Here is an 18,072-nt window from a genome sequence, read left to right as displayed (position 1 = left end):
CCACCCGTGCTACTTTGTTTGACAATTATTTCAGTGGACCCTCGAAAAGACACTGAATTAGTGGTTTTTGATGGATAATCTCTTAAGGATAAAGGATAAAGGCTGAAAAGAGCCCTACACCCACCACTGGCACATCAGAGGTGCCAAGTGCCCTGTGCATACCTGGAAGATAAACCCCCTGACTGCTGGCTGGGTAGTAAACTATAGAAAAGATCAGGGTCAGTGTGCGCCTCAGGCCTCGAGGCACCATTGCCAACTAACTTGCTGCAGCATTGATCGCTACATCCCCGCCATCAAGTCTTTCATCATGGCTGCTAAGATTGCTCAGTGGGTTGAGTGCACACTTTAGATATGTACCCAACAGGTTTGAGGCTCACCTGGCTTGACCCAGTCATTCCTTCTTACGCAATTTGTCAATGAGCAACGCCAGGGTCGGATTGGAACAAAAAATATAGGCCCGGGTACAAAAATAAAAGTAGCCCCCACAAGGGAAGCAGATAGCTAAAAAAAAAAAGTGGTAATATCAAGGAAATGTACAGTAAAAACCGGCCCATCCAGCTACAAAACCTACCCAGGCCAGTCTGACCCTGAGCAGCACCCAGGGTAGGTGACGAACAGTGGCGATGCAGAACGCGCAGCGAAATTTGTTTTATTTATTTATATGTTTACTTACCTCTAATCAGCTGTAATCTGTAGTTTACTATCCCCCACCCTGCCCCTCCCATGCCCCACTTCAGCGCCCGGCAGCACTCCCACCACGGGCCGCTACTGGTGATGAAGAGACCATTGGCGGCTATGAGCTGTGGCATTTTACTGTATTTAAACTCCTTCGGCACAGTGGAGCTGTGCTCATGACGAGCTGAGCTTGTCATAACTGCAGCAGAACGCCCATGCAGAGATAATTCCTCTCCTGTGTGGGGGTTCCATTGAGTGGGCAGAGTCGTGACGAGCCCAGCTCGTCATGAGCACAGCTCCACTGTGCTGCATGACGAGCTGAGCTCGTCATAAGCACCGCGGCGCCGCGCGCGGCCCCCCTCCCCCCGCGCCGCGGGGGAATTAGCCCCGTGGCGAAGGGGTTAAAACCTCAATGTCTGTATTCCATCCATGTTGCCTGTGTGAACGCATATCCACAAACCTCACCGCTAACTGTGCTCCTTTGGAAACTGTATTGGCCTAATCCATGTATGTTTCTGTTCTCTGCCTCTGCAGGAGAAGGCTTGCTCAAGCCCAAGTGGGTGAAATTTAAGCTGGACTTCTTTCCACACATCCTCGAGTGGGAGCCAGGGCACAGCGAGATGGCAGGAGACTTCTACAAGGTCGAGTATAGAAAGTGAGTACCCGAGCAGGGAACTTGAGTGCTCTGGTGGCTGGGTAGGAGAAGAATTCTACCCACTACTTAATTTATAAAACAATAAGTGCCAGGGCTCCCGTCAGGAGGCTACTACAGCTTGTACCATCCATTGCCTCGGCCGCCGCTGCCAGCGACAGTTGCTACACAACTACTAACCATTGCATTCCTACAAGTGTGACAATTCAGACTATTCTAGGCCCCCAAAGCTATAAGAATGGCTTGGGGGCAGGTATTAGTTGTTTTAACATGTTTCTAGTAAACGACTTTTGTGCTCAACTCTAAATTAGACAAACAGTGCCACCATTCGACAGACTTTCATAAGTGGCGGTGTTGACAATTAAGTACTGGTGCAGAGCACCAGAAACCACGGGCTCAAATTAAACACTTATTCTACTTCAACACTCAATTAAATGAATCACACTAAATAGAGCCTGTAGTGGGAACATTCCCTCCCCGTTCCCCCTCTCCCATCATTTCCCCAGCAGATTTTACATTTGACAGGGAATGGGTACTTTCACCATTTTTTTAGGCGTGATGTGTATTGGGGTCTACATCATGCATTAGGTTTGACGTCGAACGGTTGCTAGTGCAAAGTCATTGTGTTAGTGTTTGCTCTAATGGGCTTTGGTTAAGCTGCCTTAAGTCTTGAGTTTTGGCTTCTTTGGCTTGGGAAGCTTCAGCCATTGGTTTGAGGCCTTGTCAATCACTACTTGGATCAGCCCAAAAGGGTATTTCCATCTCACCTTCTTTCTATTGGCTGTTTGGGTGTCTCCTTTTGCCTCCTTTGTAACGCATGAGGGACTATTTGACATATGAATAGTTCTGACATCACACACAATTCTCTATCTTATCCATACATTATATAGAACACAATCGTTTTTTAAATTGTTTTGCACTACAGCAGGCGTTTTTTTTGTTAGAGCTCGGAATCAAGCACCAAACCTAATAGTTACATCAATAAGTGTTTATTTTCCTAATCTATGATCAGGCTGCACACGTTATCGGGACTTGTGGCTCATGGACAGTATTGACTAACTGTCGTGATGGTAACAATGTTTGGTTGTGTTTTGAGGGACAGGGAAAGCGTAGCCTTGAAGAAATGCCCTTGTGAAAAATCATACAACACTGAAATACGCCAATAAAAACTTTAACAAAGTTCATAGGGCGAATTTGAAGATCCAGTCTTGGGTTTAATTATGTTTTCTCAAATGAGTTCCTTTAAAATTTGGTTGACTGCCAAATCAGGGACGCAGATCTCAGTTGCCTACCAGGTGCATGAACACATTTCTTATACAGTGTCAGCCCAGGCATGTACAGTACAAGGCCCGCAGCAGCCAATCAGAAGTGAGTATTAATTGAACCTTTAGCACAGTATGCCACGCAATGGTTTACAGGTCTGGGCGGGTAGGTAATGTTTGCAGTCACTGTGCTAAATCCTTACTGGAATAATACAATCTTAATTTATTTAATTTAAGGCCAACCTCTCACTTTTTATGTTTTTTAAGTATTACCCCCAGAAAAGAGCTGCCCTCACCTATGTCAATAGGGTAGTTTTAAAGGACTAGTGAAGGTGTGTACACCGCATAATACTGAGATCCTGAAACTGCCCTAGCTACAGAACTGCCCCTTCCTGTCGAGCCTGCATTCCAGTGCCTTGGAGCAGCCTGTCCTGTTGTCTGCTCCCTCACGCCCATAATGCACTGCGTCCCCACACAGATTCCAGCTACAGCTGTTGTTGCAGAATCCTCTGCCTCGCTGTTCCAGAGCAGGAGGGGCTAAATATGATTCTATGCTACATTCAACACAATGGATGGGATAATAACTAACCCTATAGATAAGCTAAAGAATTTGCTACTAGGGCTGGTTTTTAAATTGTCAAATCCTGGTGTGTTACATGATGACAAATTGCACTGTCTGTTCTATGTCTCTCTGTTTGATTTTTTTGTGACATATATGGTTGGGGAACAGGTGTGTCCTCTCTTGTTATAGGATCAACATCTAATATATTGTTCTAACGTTCAGCTACTCAGGGTAATACTGTTCTTTCTTATGCATAGGTACAATATATGTTTTTATGATACACTAAAAGGTTGTTATGATTTGTAAAATGTTATGTGTATATTTTTTAACTGCAAACACTATTGATTTTTAAATAAAAATATTTTCTAATATTACACTTTATATGTTGTTTGGTTATATTTAGAACGAGGCAGGCCTCAACGTTGGGACGCCCTAGGGTAGCTACGCGCTATATAAATCCATATTCAAATTCAAATTCAACGTATGGGCTGATATTTTGTGATATTTCTCATTGTTGACAATTTTATAATCCAGTATTTGTATTAATTGTCCACCAAGGGAAAACCTTATTTCTACCTGTGAGGTTAGCAGCGCCTTCTAGCCCTGGCTTCCCTACTGTGTCTTGATTTGTGACTGAGACTTTAGTGGGTGCGGCGTAGTTGTGTTTGTGACTCGCTAGATTACTGAGCCCAACTCTAGAGCTACACATTACATATAGGATAGAATATATGCACTTGTGCTTAACACCTAAGGTATAGGTGGTGAAAATAACCAATTTAGGTCTCCTTTCTTTAACAAAATAATAATTTTAAATAATCCATGATTTTAGAGGGATTGAGTTTGAGTGAGATATGCAAATGTGTAGAAATGAATCCCAAAATGGTGGCCCATGGGTAAAGTGTAACGTGCAGGTCAGTCTATGGCACTTACTCAATTCCCAGTGCTGCAAGTTTATCCTATACATGATGGCCGCTTTCCTCCGGCCTGTCCTTTGGGTACTGTGGACCAATCGGACTGCAGAGATCCACCATTTTGTACTTTCTGCCAACTGCAGGTACGGTGATGGTGATCGCTGGAAGTCAGCAGTGCATTGCACTCAGGTCACTGGTCGCACCTGCGACTTGACAGTGGAGACCTTGGCCATCAGCAAGGGCTACTTCGCTAGAGTCCAAGCCGTGTCCGGAAACCAGACTTCGAATTGGACCAGAACCAGCCGCTTCATCCCTCAGCAAGGTATGAGACTATGACCTTTGCAACTTGTAGCCTAAATATGCTGGTAACGCTGCTTGTTTGGTACAGTGTTGAACAGCATTTATAGGGTAATGCTGTGGTTTTTAAACATTAGAGTGCAGTATTCAGGAAATATTGATGCACCCTGGGTGCATTATTGTGCAGTTTTACTATGATGTTGTGTACCTGGGACACTATTGTAACACTGCCTTACTATTGCAATACCATTACTATTATATTGCTATTGCAACACAATTTTTTTATTATTATTATTGTAATGCTCTTATGCTAATATTAATGTATTACTGCTGTAATGCTATTACTATTGTAATATAATCTTTCTGGGGCACCGAAATACAGAATTCTTATGGTAATGTTGGGATTTTGTCTCATCACATAGTAGTGCTGAAGTGATGAAGCTGCTGATGAGTCATGCTGTACAGGATTGTTGCTATGATTACTGAATGGAACAGCTGCCCTGTAGGGCAGTGATACTATGCTCATAATATGCATCGGAATGGCATCTGTTCTCACGCTTGCAAAAACTACACATGGCTTAACAACGCAGTCAATGCCACGAATGTGTCGTTACAACGAGTTCCATTGCAACGCAAGTCATTACAACGACTTGCTTTAGGTAAGCGTTGGACGTTGGAATAGTTTAAATGACTATTCCAACTCCTGGTGGTGTATCAGTAGGGATGGTGTTGGACTTAAAATCCAACACCAGTCCAACACTGCATTCTCTAAAGCAAGTTGTTGTAATTGAACTCGTGGTAATGGAGCAGTTGTGGTATTGACTGCGTTGTAAAGGCACTACGATGCAGTGCAGTTATTCAAACACCGTCTTTGGTTTCCTTTCGAAGTCTCACGTGTGCTTTTCCTGATTGTATTCGCAGTCCGGCTCCCTCCCCCTGACGTGGACCTAAAATTGGAGGGAAACACCATCCACGTGGCACTGCGCCTCCCTGCCCTGCAGTGGCAGAACGTCACCCTGCGTTATGAGGACATATTCAAGTTCAACCGGGCCTACCGCGTGTACATCAACCGAACTTCGGATAACTTGCTGGTAAGGCCTGGGCAGGCGGTGCATTGTGGGGGTTACTGCACCATAGGTGACAACGGAGGTGGGAGGCTAGGCTCGCCCTAATACATTAAAAGGATCCTACCATGAAGATGCTGCATCCTCCCAGGAGGGTGCTGTTAATTAGGGCCACTGGAATTGTGTGAATCTGAGTCTGTTGTGTTTTCTGCATAATTATAGATTTTCCACATAATCCATTATCTACTGCAGATTTGAACAAAATAATTGCTTCTAGCTGAAATGGATCAAATGTTAGTAAAAACCTGTCGACACTTGTTGCCATGAAGTGGGACTCTCTTCAGATAGGTTGACCTTTCAGTTCTTTATTTCTGTATTTGGATGTTAAACTGGTACTAGTGAGGTGAAATATTTACCAAGATAATGTCAACATTTGTACAAATGACAAAATAAGCAAATAATACTGTCATAAAATGTGAGCATTACGCAGTATAGTTTGCCTTTTCTTGCCACAATAGTTAGTTAACTCTGCCGCATAATGTGGTCCTCCCATGCCGCATAATTCTACTGGCTCTATTGCTAATGTACTGATGCGTCTAAGAAAACTTGCGGCTTTGGGACAGAGACTGCGAGACAAACCAGCAAATCTTGCCAACCGATATAGGGTCTTTGGCGATAGATCCAACCTTTTCTGATTTCTCCAGAGCAGTGACAGCTGGTAGAGGACCGGTGCGGGGTAAGGTGGCGCTACAAAATAAATAAAAATGAAAATTTACCTGGTGGTCGTTGTCACCAGTCACCGCCTCTCCTCGCAGGAACCAGGAACAGGAACCACCCAGGCTTTCAGACTCCCCTGGCCAATCACGCCACTGCTGATAGCAGCGTCATGATTAGTCTGAGCGCCGTGGTTCGGCGCTCAGAGAGGGAGTGGGAGCCTGAGCATTTTCTCCAACCAGGCTGTAATACAGCCTGGATGGAGAACAAGCAAAGTGCGCATTAATGTGCCGGCCAAACAGTCATGCCCATTTCAGGTGCGGCAATTGGACTACTACAAATAAAATGATAATATCTTCTGTTATGATCATTTTATGTTTTCCATTGCACTGCTTTAAAGCAGTAGGGTGACACTCCTCCGTCTTAGTGGAGGAGCCGCCACTGCTCCAAAGATGAAAAAGTTTCTAAGTCCAAACTTTCAGAACTTTTAGCAAAGGCCTTATAATTGCTTCCCAGATTTTGCAAAAGTTACCTCTTGTCTTGCTGTATTACTTCCAGGCAGATGCAGCTAGCTTTCGCTGTTGTCTCTTAGTGTCTTTGACACTATCCCCTCAGTAAAGAAGTCGCAGAGCGGGCAGGTTTCGCTGAGAGACATCCCTGCTGTTCTTAGGTTTGAGGGTCAGCCTAGCTTTCATCTGTACAGTAAGGTGGGATAGTGTCAGTCGTATATGCAACATATGATTCAGAAAGGACAGTGGAGCGGTGGCAGTGTTACACACATATCAGACTCACTTCTACAGGCCAATAGGGTTGGGACACGCCCAGTCGCATGCTGGACTTCCCTTAGTAATGCTGATAAGGCTGAAGCAGAGCCAGTCTTATATCTGACTCCACTCTAAAAGGCGTTTGAGTCTGCAAAAAAGTTAGGCACAGTGGTGACTTACGTTTTAAAGCTGGTACGGCTATGGGAGGGCAACCACATTTCAGTTGTCTGATATGTGACAGAGGGTGTTCCAGAGCTCATATTTATTTATAGAGTCCAGACTTTTGATTTTTCTGAAGATCAGACCAACCCTACATTAGTTGGAAGGAAGGCATAGATTCCTAGCGTGTGATGTGGCAAGGGTGCCATGGATCCCAACGCGAGGAAGGAAAATGAGTCCACCTACCTTCTTACTGGATAGTAAATGGCAGCCGTAAATGGGGTACAGAAGGCCATTCATATCACATTTGTTATTTTTATGCACTGTAAATAACAGAAATCACTATTACTCAGTTTATTGTTCTTTATTTCCCAACCTCAGTGCTGACTTTGCGTTGGCGGGATCCAATTTGGGATTATCAAATTGCTGCATTTATCAGCAGTGAAGTTAGGTCAAACACCCCTCTCCTGTTGTAATGATAGTTCTGCCAGTGAGCCATATTGCTGCTTGGAATGCAAGCTTCGAGACTCCTTGCGGCCTTTTTCCGGTCCGCATCGAGGATTTGCGTTAACGGTCCGCACTTTTTCATGCCTGCACTGATGCAGCGGCACACAACACTCTTCCTTTTTGTCTTACAGTTTACGCAGAACGAGGAGTCGACAGAGTTTGATGTGTCCAACCTGGCCTGGGGAGAGCAGTACTGCATCACCGTCACCCCCGAGATCAGGTCCAGGCCCAACCTGGGCATCACCACGGAGGCGCACTGTGCGTCTGTGCCCGCTGAGGGTAAGACGCCTTCCTTCCTGGTGCGGCACTTCAACCTGAGGCTGCTTCTTATGAGTCCAGAGATACATGTAAAATGGCTTCCACTGAAATGACATTTGGTTAGAGTTATTCGTATATAAATGTTGAGCATATGCAGTATCTATAACACAAATTAGAGGAACATCACATTACCTTTCTTTGCCGTCCACCATGCCATGACCTTTACTGGATAGTACACGGGTACCATACTATTACCCCTATCTAGGGCTGTCACTGATCTCGCTTTATAACCTGCACTGTTTATATATATATATAATGGTGACCATTTTATTTACTGACTATCTGTGAGCAAGGGCGGATGCCCGAAATGCGTCAGATCTAGTAACTCGATCCGATTAAATACCTGTGCCTAAAAACAACGTTGGATTTGCGTGGTTTCTCTGTTGTCGTGGTGGCGTTTTGGGAGACTGCAGCTGCTGCTCTACACTTCGCTCTGCTGGAGGGACTGACAGTCAAAGGGGACACAAGGAGTGACTTCATTCAAGAAACAACCCGAATTAGCCCATCAAATCCTGCCGCTCTTTTCGCCACCCACTCATCACACCACTCGGAACAACAGTCACCCTTCCCCATTGCACCAACCCGGATTGTGAGAACATGTTGCATTCTGGGAGTCGTGGTGCGCAGATACACAACGCGCCACAACAGGTGAGAGAATTCTCATGGGGGAGGAGCGGAGTGGCGCCTACATCAACAAGCGGCAGGCAGGCTTTTCGAGACATTTCATTTGGTGTTGGGCGCTGAGGAAGGCCACTGCGCCGAAATGCATCCGCCGCCACCAGATTGCTATTTGTTTGATTAAAGCCCCTCCTTACACTTCCCCTCTGGGCTGCTGCGTCTTTTCTTCTTTGAGGAGGGACTTTCGTGTACATATTTAAGCGCACAGCCAGAGGCGCTCTGCAGCGAGCCCCTGTCATTTTCTGGGTCCGGACTTCACTGGCCGAAAAAGCCTCATGACTTTTTGATTTCGTTTTCCAGTAATGGACTGGTCCGGTACCCGTCCCCCTTGCAGGGTGATCCGGAGTGGTTGAGGTTACCTACCTCTCTTTGGGCATCACGCCCCTGCTCTACACTTCGCTCTGCTGGAGGGACTGACAGTCAAAGGGGACACAAGGAGTGACTTCATTCAAGAAACAACCCGAATTAGCCCATCAAATCCTGCCGCTTCTTTTCGCCACCCACTCATCACACCAGTCACCCTTCCCCATTGCACCAACCCGGATTGTGAGAACATGTTGCATTCTGGGAGTCGTGGTGCGCAGATACACAACGCGCCACAACAGGTGAGAGAATTCTCATGGGGGAGGAGCGGAGTGGCGCCTACATCAACAAGCGGCAGGCAGGCTTTTCGAGACATTTCATTTGGTGTTGGGCGCTGAGGAAGGCCACTGCGCCGAAATGCATCCGCCGCCACCAGATTGCTATTTGTTTGATTAAAGCCCCTCCTTACACTTCCCCTCTGGGCTGCTGCGTCTTTTCTTCTTTGAGGAGGGACTTTCGTGTACATACATATATATATATATATATATATATATATATATTCCTGCCTCACACCCCTTGCCCAGGCCTCCACTGGCCTCACGTTGGCACCTGCACTGTTTTCTCCTATACCTGGCTGCCAGTCTTGCCCAGCCTGCATTGACCCCCACCCCGGCACCTGCATTGTGTTATATACCTGGCTCACACCCCTCCTCTGGCCTTACCTTGGCCCACTGCTGGTTTCTCTGATACGTGGATTTCATCCAGGGCTGTACCTTGGTGCAGCAGGTGCGGTGGCACAGTAGCCAAGTGCCCTTAAGGACACACTGAACCTTGATTGCTGCTGTATTTCACAGCTCAGTGACCATGGGCCCCATTTCTTTCCTTTCCCTAGGGCCCATGACACCCTGGCTGCGCCATTGCAGCCATCCCTTACCCAGGCCTGTACTGACCTCTCCTTGGCGCCTGTGTTGTGTTATTTACTTGACCAGGCGTATTTGACACCTGTGCGACACACTGGGTAGCTCCGATCGGTGCAGTTGTCCCACTACACAATTGAGTTACTCTTTATAGTTGTAATCACCCGCCATTCCTCATACTATGCAGATGTTGTTCTCACTTTATAATCATTGAGACTGACTGTGCAGGGCAGGTTGGTATTTACCAAAAAACACATGGTAATGTTTTACTACTTTAGAGACAGCTGCCACCACCTCATTGCTTTACTATTAATACATACGTTTTCCTCCTCTGTGCATTCTTTTCAACTCTAGTTTTTCAGGCGACGATGTCTTTCAGGGCCTGGATTGCTCAATATGTAAAAAAAATCGAATGTAAATAAGGCATACCATGAAGCTTGCTGCACACTTGTTTGCTGTGCGTGTACGTGATGACGAGAAGTCTGACGCCGCCATGTTTTGTTTCTTTGCAGCTCGCACTGGTGTGATAGTGTTGACCGCCTTCTCCTGCATCACCGTGCTGTGCATGCTGCTGGTGTTTGGCAACATCTTCGTCTGTCTCTACATTAAGAAACCCATGAAAACACCGGAAATGCTAGTACGTCACGAGTTTTATTAAATGCATCAAAAGTTCTGTGTGTGCTTTTTTTTGCTTTTGAGGTTCATGGATGGAGGGCGAGCAGAGGACAGTGCTTAATTTGAGCCTGTGGTCTCTGGTGCTGACCACGGGCACCTAATCATCAACACCAGCGCTCTTCAGGAGCACCAGTTGAGGACGCATTCATTTTCGGGGAGATTAAGTGATTTGCCCAGAATCCCAAGCTGTTGAGCCGACTCAGAGACTCACACCTGGTTCCCCAGCTCAAAAGTTGGCAGCTCTGGCCGTAACAGCACATCTTCTCCCAACCTTCATAGGTAGTAGTTGGTTATGTTTTGGGCGGTGCTAACAGGAGATGGGCTGGTGCTAGCTGCCTCCTGACCAGAGCCCTGGCACTTATTTTTTATTACAAATTAAACACTGTCAAAGGGTGAACTAAGCTAAAAGATATCATCCGTCTGGCTTTCCATGGCTTCACAGTCTATATGTTTCATCCATTTTCTTTGTGTTGCCACCTGCCATGCACAGTTGAGTAAGGTTTTTACGCAGCAGCGAGCTTGTACTCCCGGGAAAAGTGCTTTAAGGGGTGGCACCTGGCTTTTACCAGGGACTAGGCATTGATGGAGGGCAGCACGTGACATATACATTGCAGAGAGAATCCTCTGAGGTTTGGTGTGAGCACTGCTTCCTCCTCCACGGCCCTGGTAATATACTCTATTGTGTGAAACCAAGTGGCGTAATAAAATTTGAGGGGGCCCCTGCAACGTACATGGAGGGGTCCCCCTGCGGAGTCAGTCAGGAGCTCTCAGGTCAAGGTACTAGGCTGAAAGAGCCCTCTGGAGCTCGGGGGCCCCCCGTATCACGGGACCTATGTTACACCACTGGTGAAACCTCTACACATGGGGGAAGCTTCATGGGGTCATTATTCCTCATCTACAAGCCTGGTGATCTGCACTACAGGACACAGACCTCAACATGTGGATGGGATGGCGCTCCGATGCGGCCTTCCTCCTTCACTAGACACCAGTTGACTACAAGCTGCACAGTACGAGAGCCCTACGTGTGGGAGAAGCCCTGAGAAATCCAGTCCTTCGCTCCTCCACCAGAAGCCTGATGATGTGGTCGGCCTACATTTTTAGTCACCTCCGGTGTGAAGATCTGTAAACAAGCGTAAGAGTCCCGGTGGAGGTTCATGGGAATGGGAGAGCTTTAAGGTCTCACCCTAGATGAATGACAGACCATGTCATCCTAAAAGTTCTTTTCAGGAGTGCTGCAAAAAATAAGATCTACATTCCTATCAACTGAAGCCAAATGAAAAAGCCTAAAAGCTTTTTAGATATTTAATGTATAAAAGGAAACATTCCATTTGCATATGGAAGATCCACACAGTGACAAAAAAGTTGAGGTTGCCACACTAACCCTAGGATTGAAGGTGTGTACCAGCCTCATGGAGCACCTGCCCAGGAAGAATTCCAGTGCCTGGTGGAGTTAGGAGCTGTTGTATAATTGGACACTACCAGAACCACTGCAAGAGTGCATGGAGGCACAGAGGTTCCTGTTGTTGAATGCGAAGACTATCCAAGTCTCTCGGATAGGTCATTGGACCAACCCCTGCAGGCAGCGATCTGCTAAGGAAACGTGGCTTGTGGTATGGGCGAGGGGCGAAGGACATAGTGAATTGAATTGAGGGGCTGCAGATCGAAGAAGGGCGAGATAGCCCATCCAGGGTTGTCTGTTTGCGAGGATACTCCCATTGGGGAAACATCGTTTACAACGCAGTGTTTACACCGCACAACCTTTACCACGCAGCCAATACAACGCAAGTCATTACTACGACTTGCGCTGGATGGCGCTCTTGGTTAAGGAATAGTTTGATTTTCTATTCCAACACCTTCCCTACTGTTACATGGGCTGGAGTTGGAATAGAAAATTAAATTAATCCTCAATCCAGCGCCCTCCAACGCAAGTCGTTGTAACGACTTGCGTTGTGAAAACCACGTTGTAAAGTACCGCGATCAAAAAAATCGCGTTGTACTGACATCCATCCCTCCCATTCAGGGCAATATTAGGATACACCTAAGATGGGGCCCGCAACAGCACAGTGAATCAAGCATCCCTCCCCTCTCTAGACAGCAAATGACATGGTGATTGAACACCTTGAAAATAGAGTCTGCAAAAAACCTGTTTGTATTCGGACGAGCATTGAGAAAGGCAATCGCCGAAACACGTCTGCCCTTTGAAATAAATCATCCTGAAACCCTGTGAGTGCTGACACTTTCTTTTGGAAGTAGGAGCGTTTATAAATATGAGAGTTCCACCCTCACATGGAGGAGCCACCCAGGAAGAGTTCTACAAGTGACTGGTGGAGTTAGGAGCTATATATATATATATATATATATATATATATATATATATATATATATATCAGCTGCAGAAGGTCGACTTGGGATCACCTGTATCTCGGCGATCTATATATATATAAATATATGTGTGTATATATATATATATATATATAGAGAGAGAGAGAGAGACAGAGAGAGAGATGGATATTGATGATACATCATAAATAGAAAACCATAAATTTTAAAAATGTCTATGCTTAGACGGATCATAAAAAGTAGAAATGAACAAGACAAGAACTTTATTTCAATATCAAATGCTGTTTCTTGCAGTTTCCAATGTTGGGATAATTGCTCCCATTGCAATGGGAGGAGAGTATTTCACACCCAACCTTTTAGTTTCGCACACCTGTGGCTTTCTCAAGACTTGAGAAAAGATTGTAAATGTATTAGTAGAGAAGGCTAGGATGTGGTGACGATATGATGCTCAAATTGAAGTTGAGAAATCACACACATTGTTGTAGGTCGAATAGGATTGGTAGGCCTCTATTGTGTTTGGAGCTATATGAAGGGTCTGATGAACAGCACAGGTAGCAGTCTTCTATCAAGCTGGCATTAAAGTCACTATTCAGCTGACTTGGAAGCATCTAGTCACAGTTGATCTCTTACCAGAATGAAGTCTGCCTTTGGATTTGCATAACCTGAATGAAGGTATGACATAATAGGAAAGTTAATAAAACCAGATACCAGGAATTAATACATTTCACAGAAGCAAACAGCCATGTCATCGCTCCCAGTGTTTGAAATGACCAGATTAGGACCAGAAAATGGTGGCAGATAAAACCATTGCACGCATCGATTCTGTCATTAACTTCAGCTGTTCCAGCCCGAAAAAGGCTGTTCTTCTAGCCTTCACCCCCTCCCCCCTCCCGTACCACATTTTTGCTCCCAGCCTGTCTGCTTTGACTTCCGTGTTGGATGCTGCTGGCTGCATACTTGGCAGATGTCCTATGATTGCCTTTCTCCATCTTGCAGTAGCAGAGTTTCTTGCTCGTGACCGCGGAAGCATTTCTTAATGCTTCCAGGTCATTCTGCACGAGGTCCTGGCTTAGGGCCAGACGCCTCCTCTGTTTCCCAGCTGCTGCGTTCTCACGTTCCTAGCCAGGCGTGCGTGGACTGCGTGGCGGCGTGATATCATCGCCACAGTCAGCCGGGTTGGACTACTTTAGCATTCCACGAGCCTCCTTCTGCATAGGGGGCCGGGAGCTGCTCAGAAATGCAGAACTCTTCACTTAACTAAAGCCATAGGGGTGCCCTGGAACCCTGTGACCATGCGTCTCGCACTAGCTTAAAGTTTTCCATGCACCAAAGGGAAGAGGGTGGAGACTTTGGAGCACTTCAGATCAGCCAGTCTATACTGTGTCAGCAAATTACCGGAATCTGCTACCAGAGTATTGTCCCTGCTCGCAGTGTTTTTCAAAGGCAAGCCTGCTTGTGACTGACTGCCCTGCTCCAAGTGTTTTCAAAGGCAAGCCTGCATGTGACTGACTCTACTCTGGCTCTATAGGGTCTCAGCGACACCCTAGGGAACATCTTAATTGCAAGCCTCACGATATGTGAATGATTTTAATTAGCAGCCTTTTAGAGACCTGTCCGGCTAAGTAACAAAATTAACTTTTAGCCCAATCAACATCTGAGTTCTTGCAATCAGAATAGTGTGAGAAGGAGAAAAACCAACTGCAGTTCTACTGCCCTGGGGTGTTTATGATGAACCCCACCACCTGATCCGTCTACTTGGCGCAAGCTCCATATCACAATGTCAACAACAACAACAACAACAAAAGCTCCCTTATTGAATACACTGATCATATTGTTTGAGTAAAAATGCCAATGTTTAATTTGTTGCAAATAACCAGTGTCATGAATGTTCTCACATTAGTCACTCTCTACCATGCGCTAAATTTTAACTGATTCCTTTCTATTTCAGAAATCGCCCATTAAAGCCAGCTCTCTTTGGATGGAGAAATGGCAGCCCCCCTCATGGATTGAGGACGTGGTGGTGAGCTTGGATGAGGAGTCGATAAAGAAGTTGTCCATGCTCCAGAAGAGCTCCCCAGTTCGGCTGAGCACAGACAGTGGCTTCTGTGGTGACAAGATCTCTTTGGAGAGTGAGAGCCGGTCCCCGACTCCATCACTGGGCTGCCCAGATCAGTCTCCTGTAGTGCCTCGACCTTTAAAAGTCAGCTGGACCGGCACAGACAGTGGCATCTGCGTGAGCGGGACCACCTCCAAGTCAAGTGAGCTTGCTTGCACGGAAAGCCAAGGCTATCGTAAGCAGCGTAACGAGAATGAATGTGGCTTGGATCTAGTGAATGCGGCGAGCCATGTATACTTGAAACAATCAAAGCTCAAGGATGACCCCAGTCAAAATGAGGTTATGTGTGAGGGACCCGATGTCCAGGGCATCTCCAGCCTTTTAGACACTTTCCAAAGAACTATGCAGCTAGAAGCTGAGCTCTGCAAGACTGACCTCCCTCCACTGGCTGAAGTCAATGGATACTTAAAGCAATCAGCAAAGCAATGCATTAGCTTTAGCTATTTGAGAGAAACTTTGGGACAAACTCACATTTCTTTATTGGGTGAGAGGGGACAAGCAAGTTCCTTGGTCTGCTCGGAACTTAAAGGTCCAGGGTTAGTCCACACAGTGTTGAGTGATCTTGTCACAGAGGAAGACTTTGGCAAAGACCTTATAGCAGAAAAACACATTCCTGGCAGGTTTATAACTGACATTGACGTGGTTTTCCCACTGGCCTCGAGTCTGAGAACACAAGATGGATTCCACCTGGAGTTCAATACTCTTTCACTGGTAGATGTTGACATCAAAGACAGATAGACCTAGGAAAAGAAGATGCGCGACTACGCTACCAGCCTGGAGATCTTAGGAAAGCGGCCATTTTGTGGGTTGGCCTGCAGACCTCTGGTTTATGACTGTGGTTCCATTTGTGACTTTTCCGGTATTCTGAATAGTTACTGTGAACTCATCTGAACCTGGGGGTGATGTCATAGATCAAAGAGATGATACTCAGAATGTTGAGAACAGTGATATATTGTCAGCTTTTGCACTCCATGACCAGTGATATTTATTTAACTTTATTTTATTTATGTTATTTATATGAAAATATGTGTATGGTTGCCCCCGTGGGGTCAATGCTGTAACATTGCTAGAAGGTGCGGAAGGAGGGATAACGAGGTTTAAATTCTATTCGTCAGGGGTTAGGTGGTTCTTCTATTCCTTCCTGAACTACAATGTTGGGTGAAGTCTTGAAGTCATTGGAGACTGTTGCTTACAAGACAGTACTGCAGTACCACTTCTGCCCCTACTATTGCTCCTACTTCTCATAATAACTGGATGCACTCCAGAGTATGGCACTGTAAGGGAGAAAGGATGGAAGGACCCCTGATCAGCACATCACCCCATTTTACCAAAGAGAGACTCCTCAATACACGCTCCCGGCACTCGTCTCAGGTGGCGTGGCCTACAGGACTCTTCGTTTAAGGTTTTTGGTGACTGCAGAATTCCAAGTTAGAAGGAGGCCCTCGGGAGGGAACGAACCAGAGGTTGATCACAGTGCACTAGTATTGGGTGTGTAAGATATGAACTGCACATGCTCCAGTGATAGGCCCTTGGTTTTAGGAGATGTGGCCATTATATCCTCGTCGGCCCTGAATGCACTCCTCCATACGCAGCACCATACTTATTAAGATATGGTACGGCAGGTCTCTCCCTAGCATTGGCACTCTTTCAGACTGCTTAGCGCCATACACACTCCTTTGCACCGTAGTGAAAAGGTGTTTGTGGTGTATTGGATTTTGTACTGAAACAGCACCCTTCCAGGTCAAAATATGATGTGTAGACCTACTTTAAAACTTTTCACACATACGCTGTACAGTTCAGCAATGTAAGAAAAATTAGGAAAAATAAAAACAGCTCTCCTTGTTAATGCTTGCCTTGAGGAGAAGTTACTTTTTGCCACACAGCCATGTCTACCATTGTTAGTAGATAGGGCTTTCCGACAAAAACCATAGGAGGTAAGGTGACAGTGACCATGAAAGACCCATGTACTACCCATGAGACACCCTCTTGAAGCAAGGCAATGCAAATAAGTCCAAAACACTATTTGCATTACTTTTAGGGTTCTCTTCTAGTACAAAAATAAGTTTTGCTTTGGATTATCAACACTTTGCACTGGTTTCCATCACTTTCAGTGACTTTGCAGTGGCACAAATTGTTGATAAGCCAGCCCCAGAGTGTTATCTGGTGTAGGGTGCATATTCCAAAACCTCTCCTTCCCTAAGGGGAAGCCTAAATTTGCACTAGTGATGGGATAATGCCTTCCTTCCAACCCTCACTGAGAAGGTGTTGTTCGCTTATGAGGACCCCGAGTGCTGTACTTGGGGTAACACATTGTTCATTATTATAGCGGACCACCAATGAATGTTGTCAAAATACTCTGAGTTCTGATTTGTTGTTTGTACCTTTTTTAAATATGCGTGAAAATACAATATATTTATTTTTGTAAATCTAATCTATGTTATTTATTATTAATAAAGTGTGTTTTTTAAATGAGCCAGATATGCAGTTGTATTGAGTAACTGTAACTGTTACATAAGTCCAGTTCCAGTCTGCACTTTGCTCCAAGTTGTGCTCTGATCTGCAACACCTCCTCTACTAGAGAACTCACACAAGGCACAGGACTACAAGTGCACCTTAAGCCATACCCACAACATCCTCTACAACTGAGGTTTTAAACTAGATGCAAGGTGGCCCTCCTGGGGATGGGGAGCTGAATTCATCTCATGGGGGTGTGCGAGAGTCTGGCTAAGGGGAACATGTATTATGCCCTCAGCAAACAGTTACAAATCATGGTTTTGGGGGAAGAAACTAATGTGGCAGGGAGCCACTCTGTATTGGGCCATCATTAATGTCTTTTGTTACTCATGTCCTGGCTAGAAGTAAGTGTGAAAATGGGAAAGTACGAAGGGCGCTAAATAACCCTCAAAGTGTCTTCCCCATTTCTGATAATGGATCACTTTATGGATACTTTTACACAGGGTTGAACTGGAAGAGAAAATAGGCTCAGGCTCCAAAATAAAAGTGTCCCCTGTTAGGAAATCGGATAGCTAAAAAACTTAGTTCACATTTGCAGTTTTGAACTTGTACCAACATGCTGTAACTATGGTTTGCAATGTATGGGAGACTGCATGCATTTGTGCTTGCTGCAGGTAATATGTGTAGTAATATCAAGGAAATCA

General features: G+C 45.6%; 1 protein-coding gene across 1 annotated transcript in view; it reads left to right on the top strand.

Annotated features, from left to right (window-relative positions):
- The window catches only part of IL10RA (interleukin 10 receptor subunit alpha), a 28,615-nt gene extending 11,235 nt beyond the window's left edge, over positions 1-17,380 (top strand). The window contains exons 2-7 of the mRNA XM_078682265.1: positions 1,210-1,330; positions 4,206-4,384; positions 5,281-5,450; positions 7,699-7,846; positions 10,296-10,420; positions 14,747-17,380. Of these exons, the coding sequence (XP_078538391.1) occupies positions 1,210-1,330; positions 4,206-4,384; positions 5,281-5,450; positions 7,699-7,846; positions 10,296-10,420; positions 14,747-15,652 (1,649 nt within the window). The 3' untranslated portion in view covers positions 15,653-17,380. The remainder of the gene's footprint in view (positions 1-1,209; positions 1,331-4,205; positions 4,385-5,280; positions 5,451-7,698; positions 7,847-10,295; positions 10,421-14,746) is intronic.
- The last annotated feature ends 692 nt before the right edge of the window (positions 17,381-18,072 follow it).

This window comes from Lissotriton helveticus, chromosome 3_1 (genome assembly GCF_964261635.1).
Source record: "Lissotriton helveticus chromosome 3_1, aLisHel1.1, whole genome shotgun sequence".
In the NCBI taxonomy this organism is placed as follows: Eukaryota; Metazoa; Chordata; class Amphibia; order Caudata; family Salamandridae; genus Lissotriton; species Lissotriton helveticus.
This window is presented reverse-complemented; position numbering and strand designations above follow the sequence as displayed.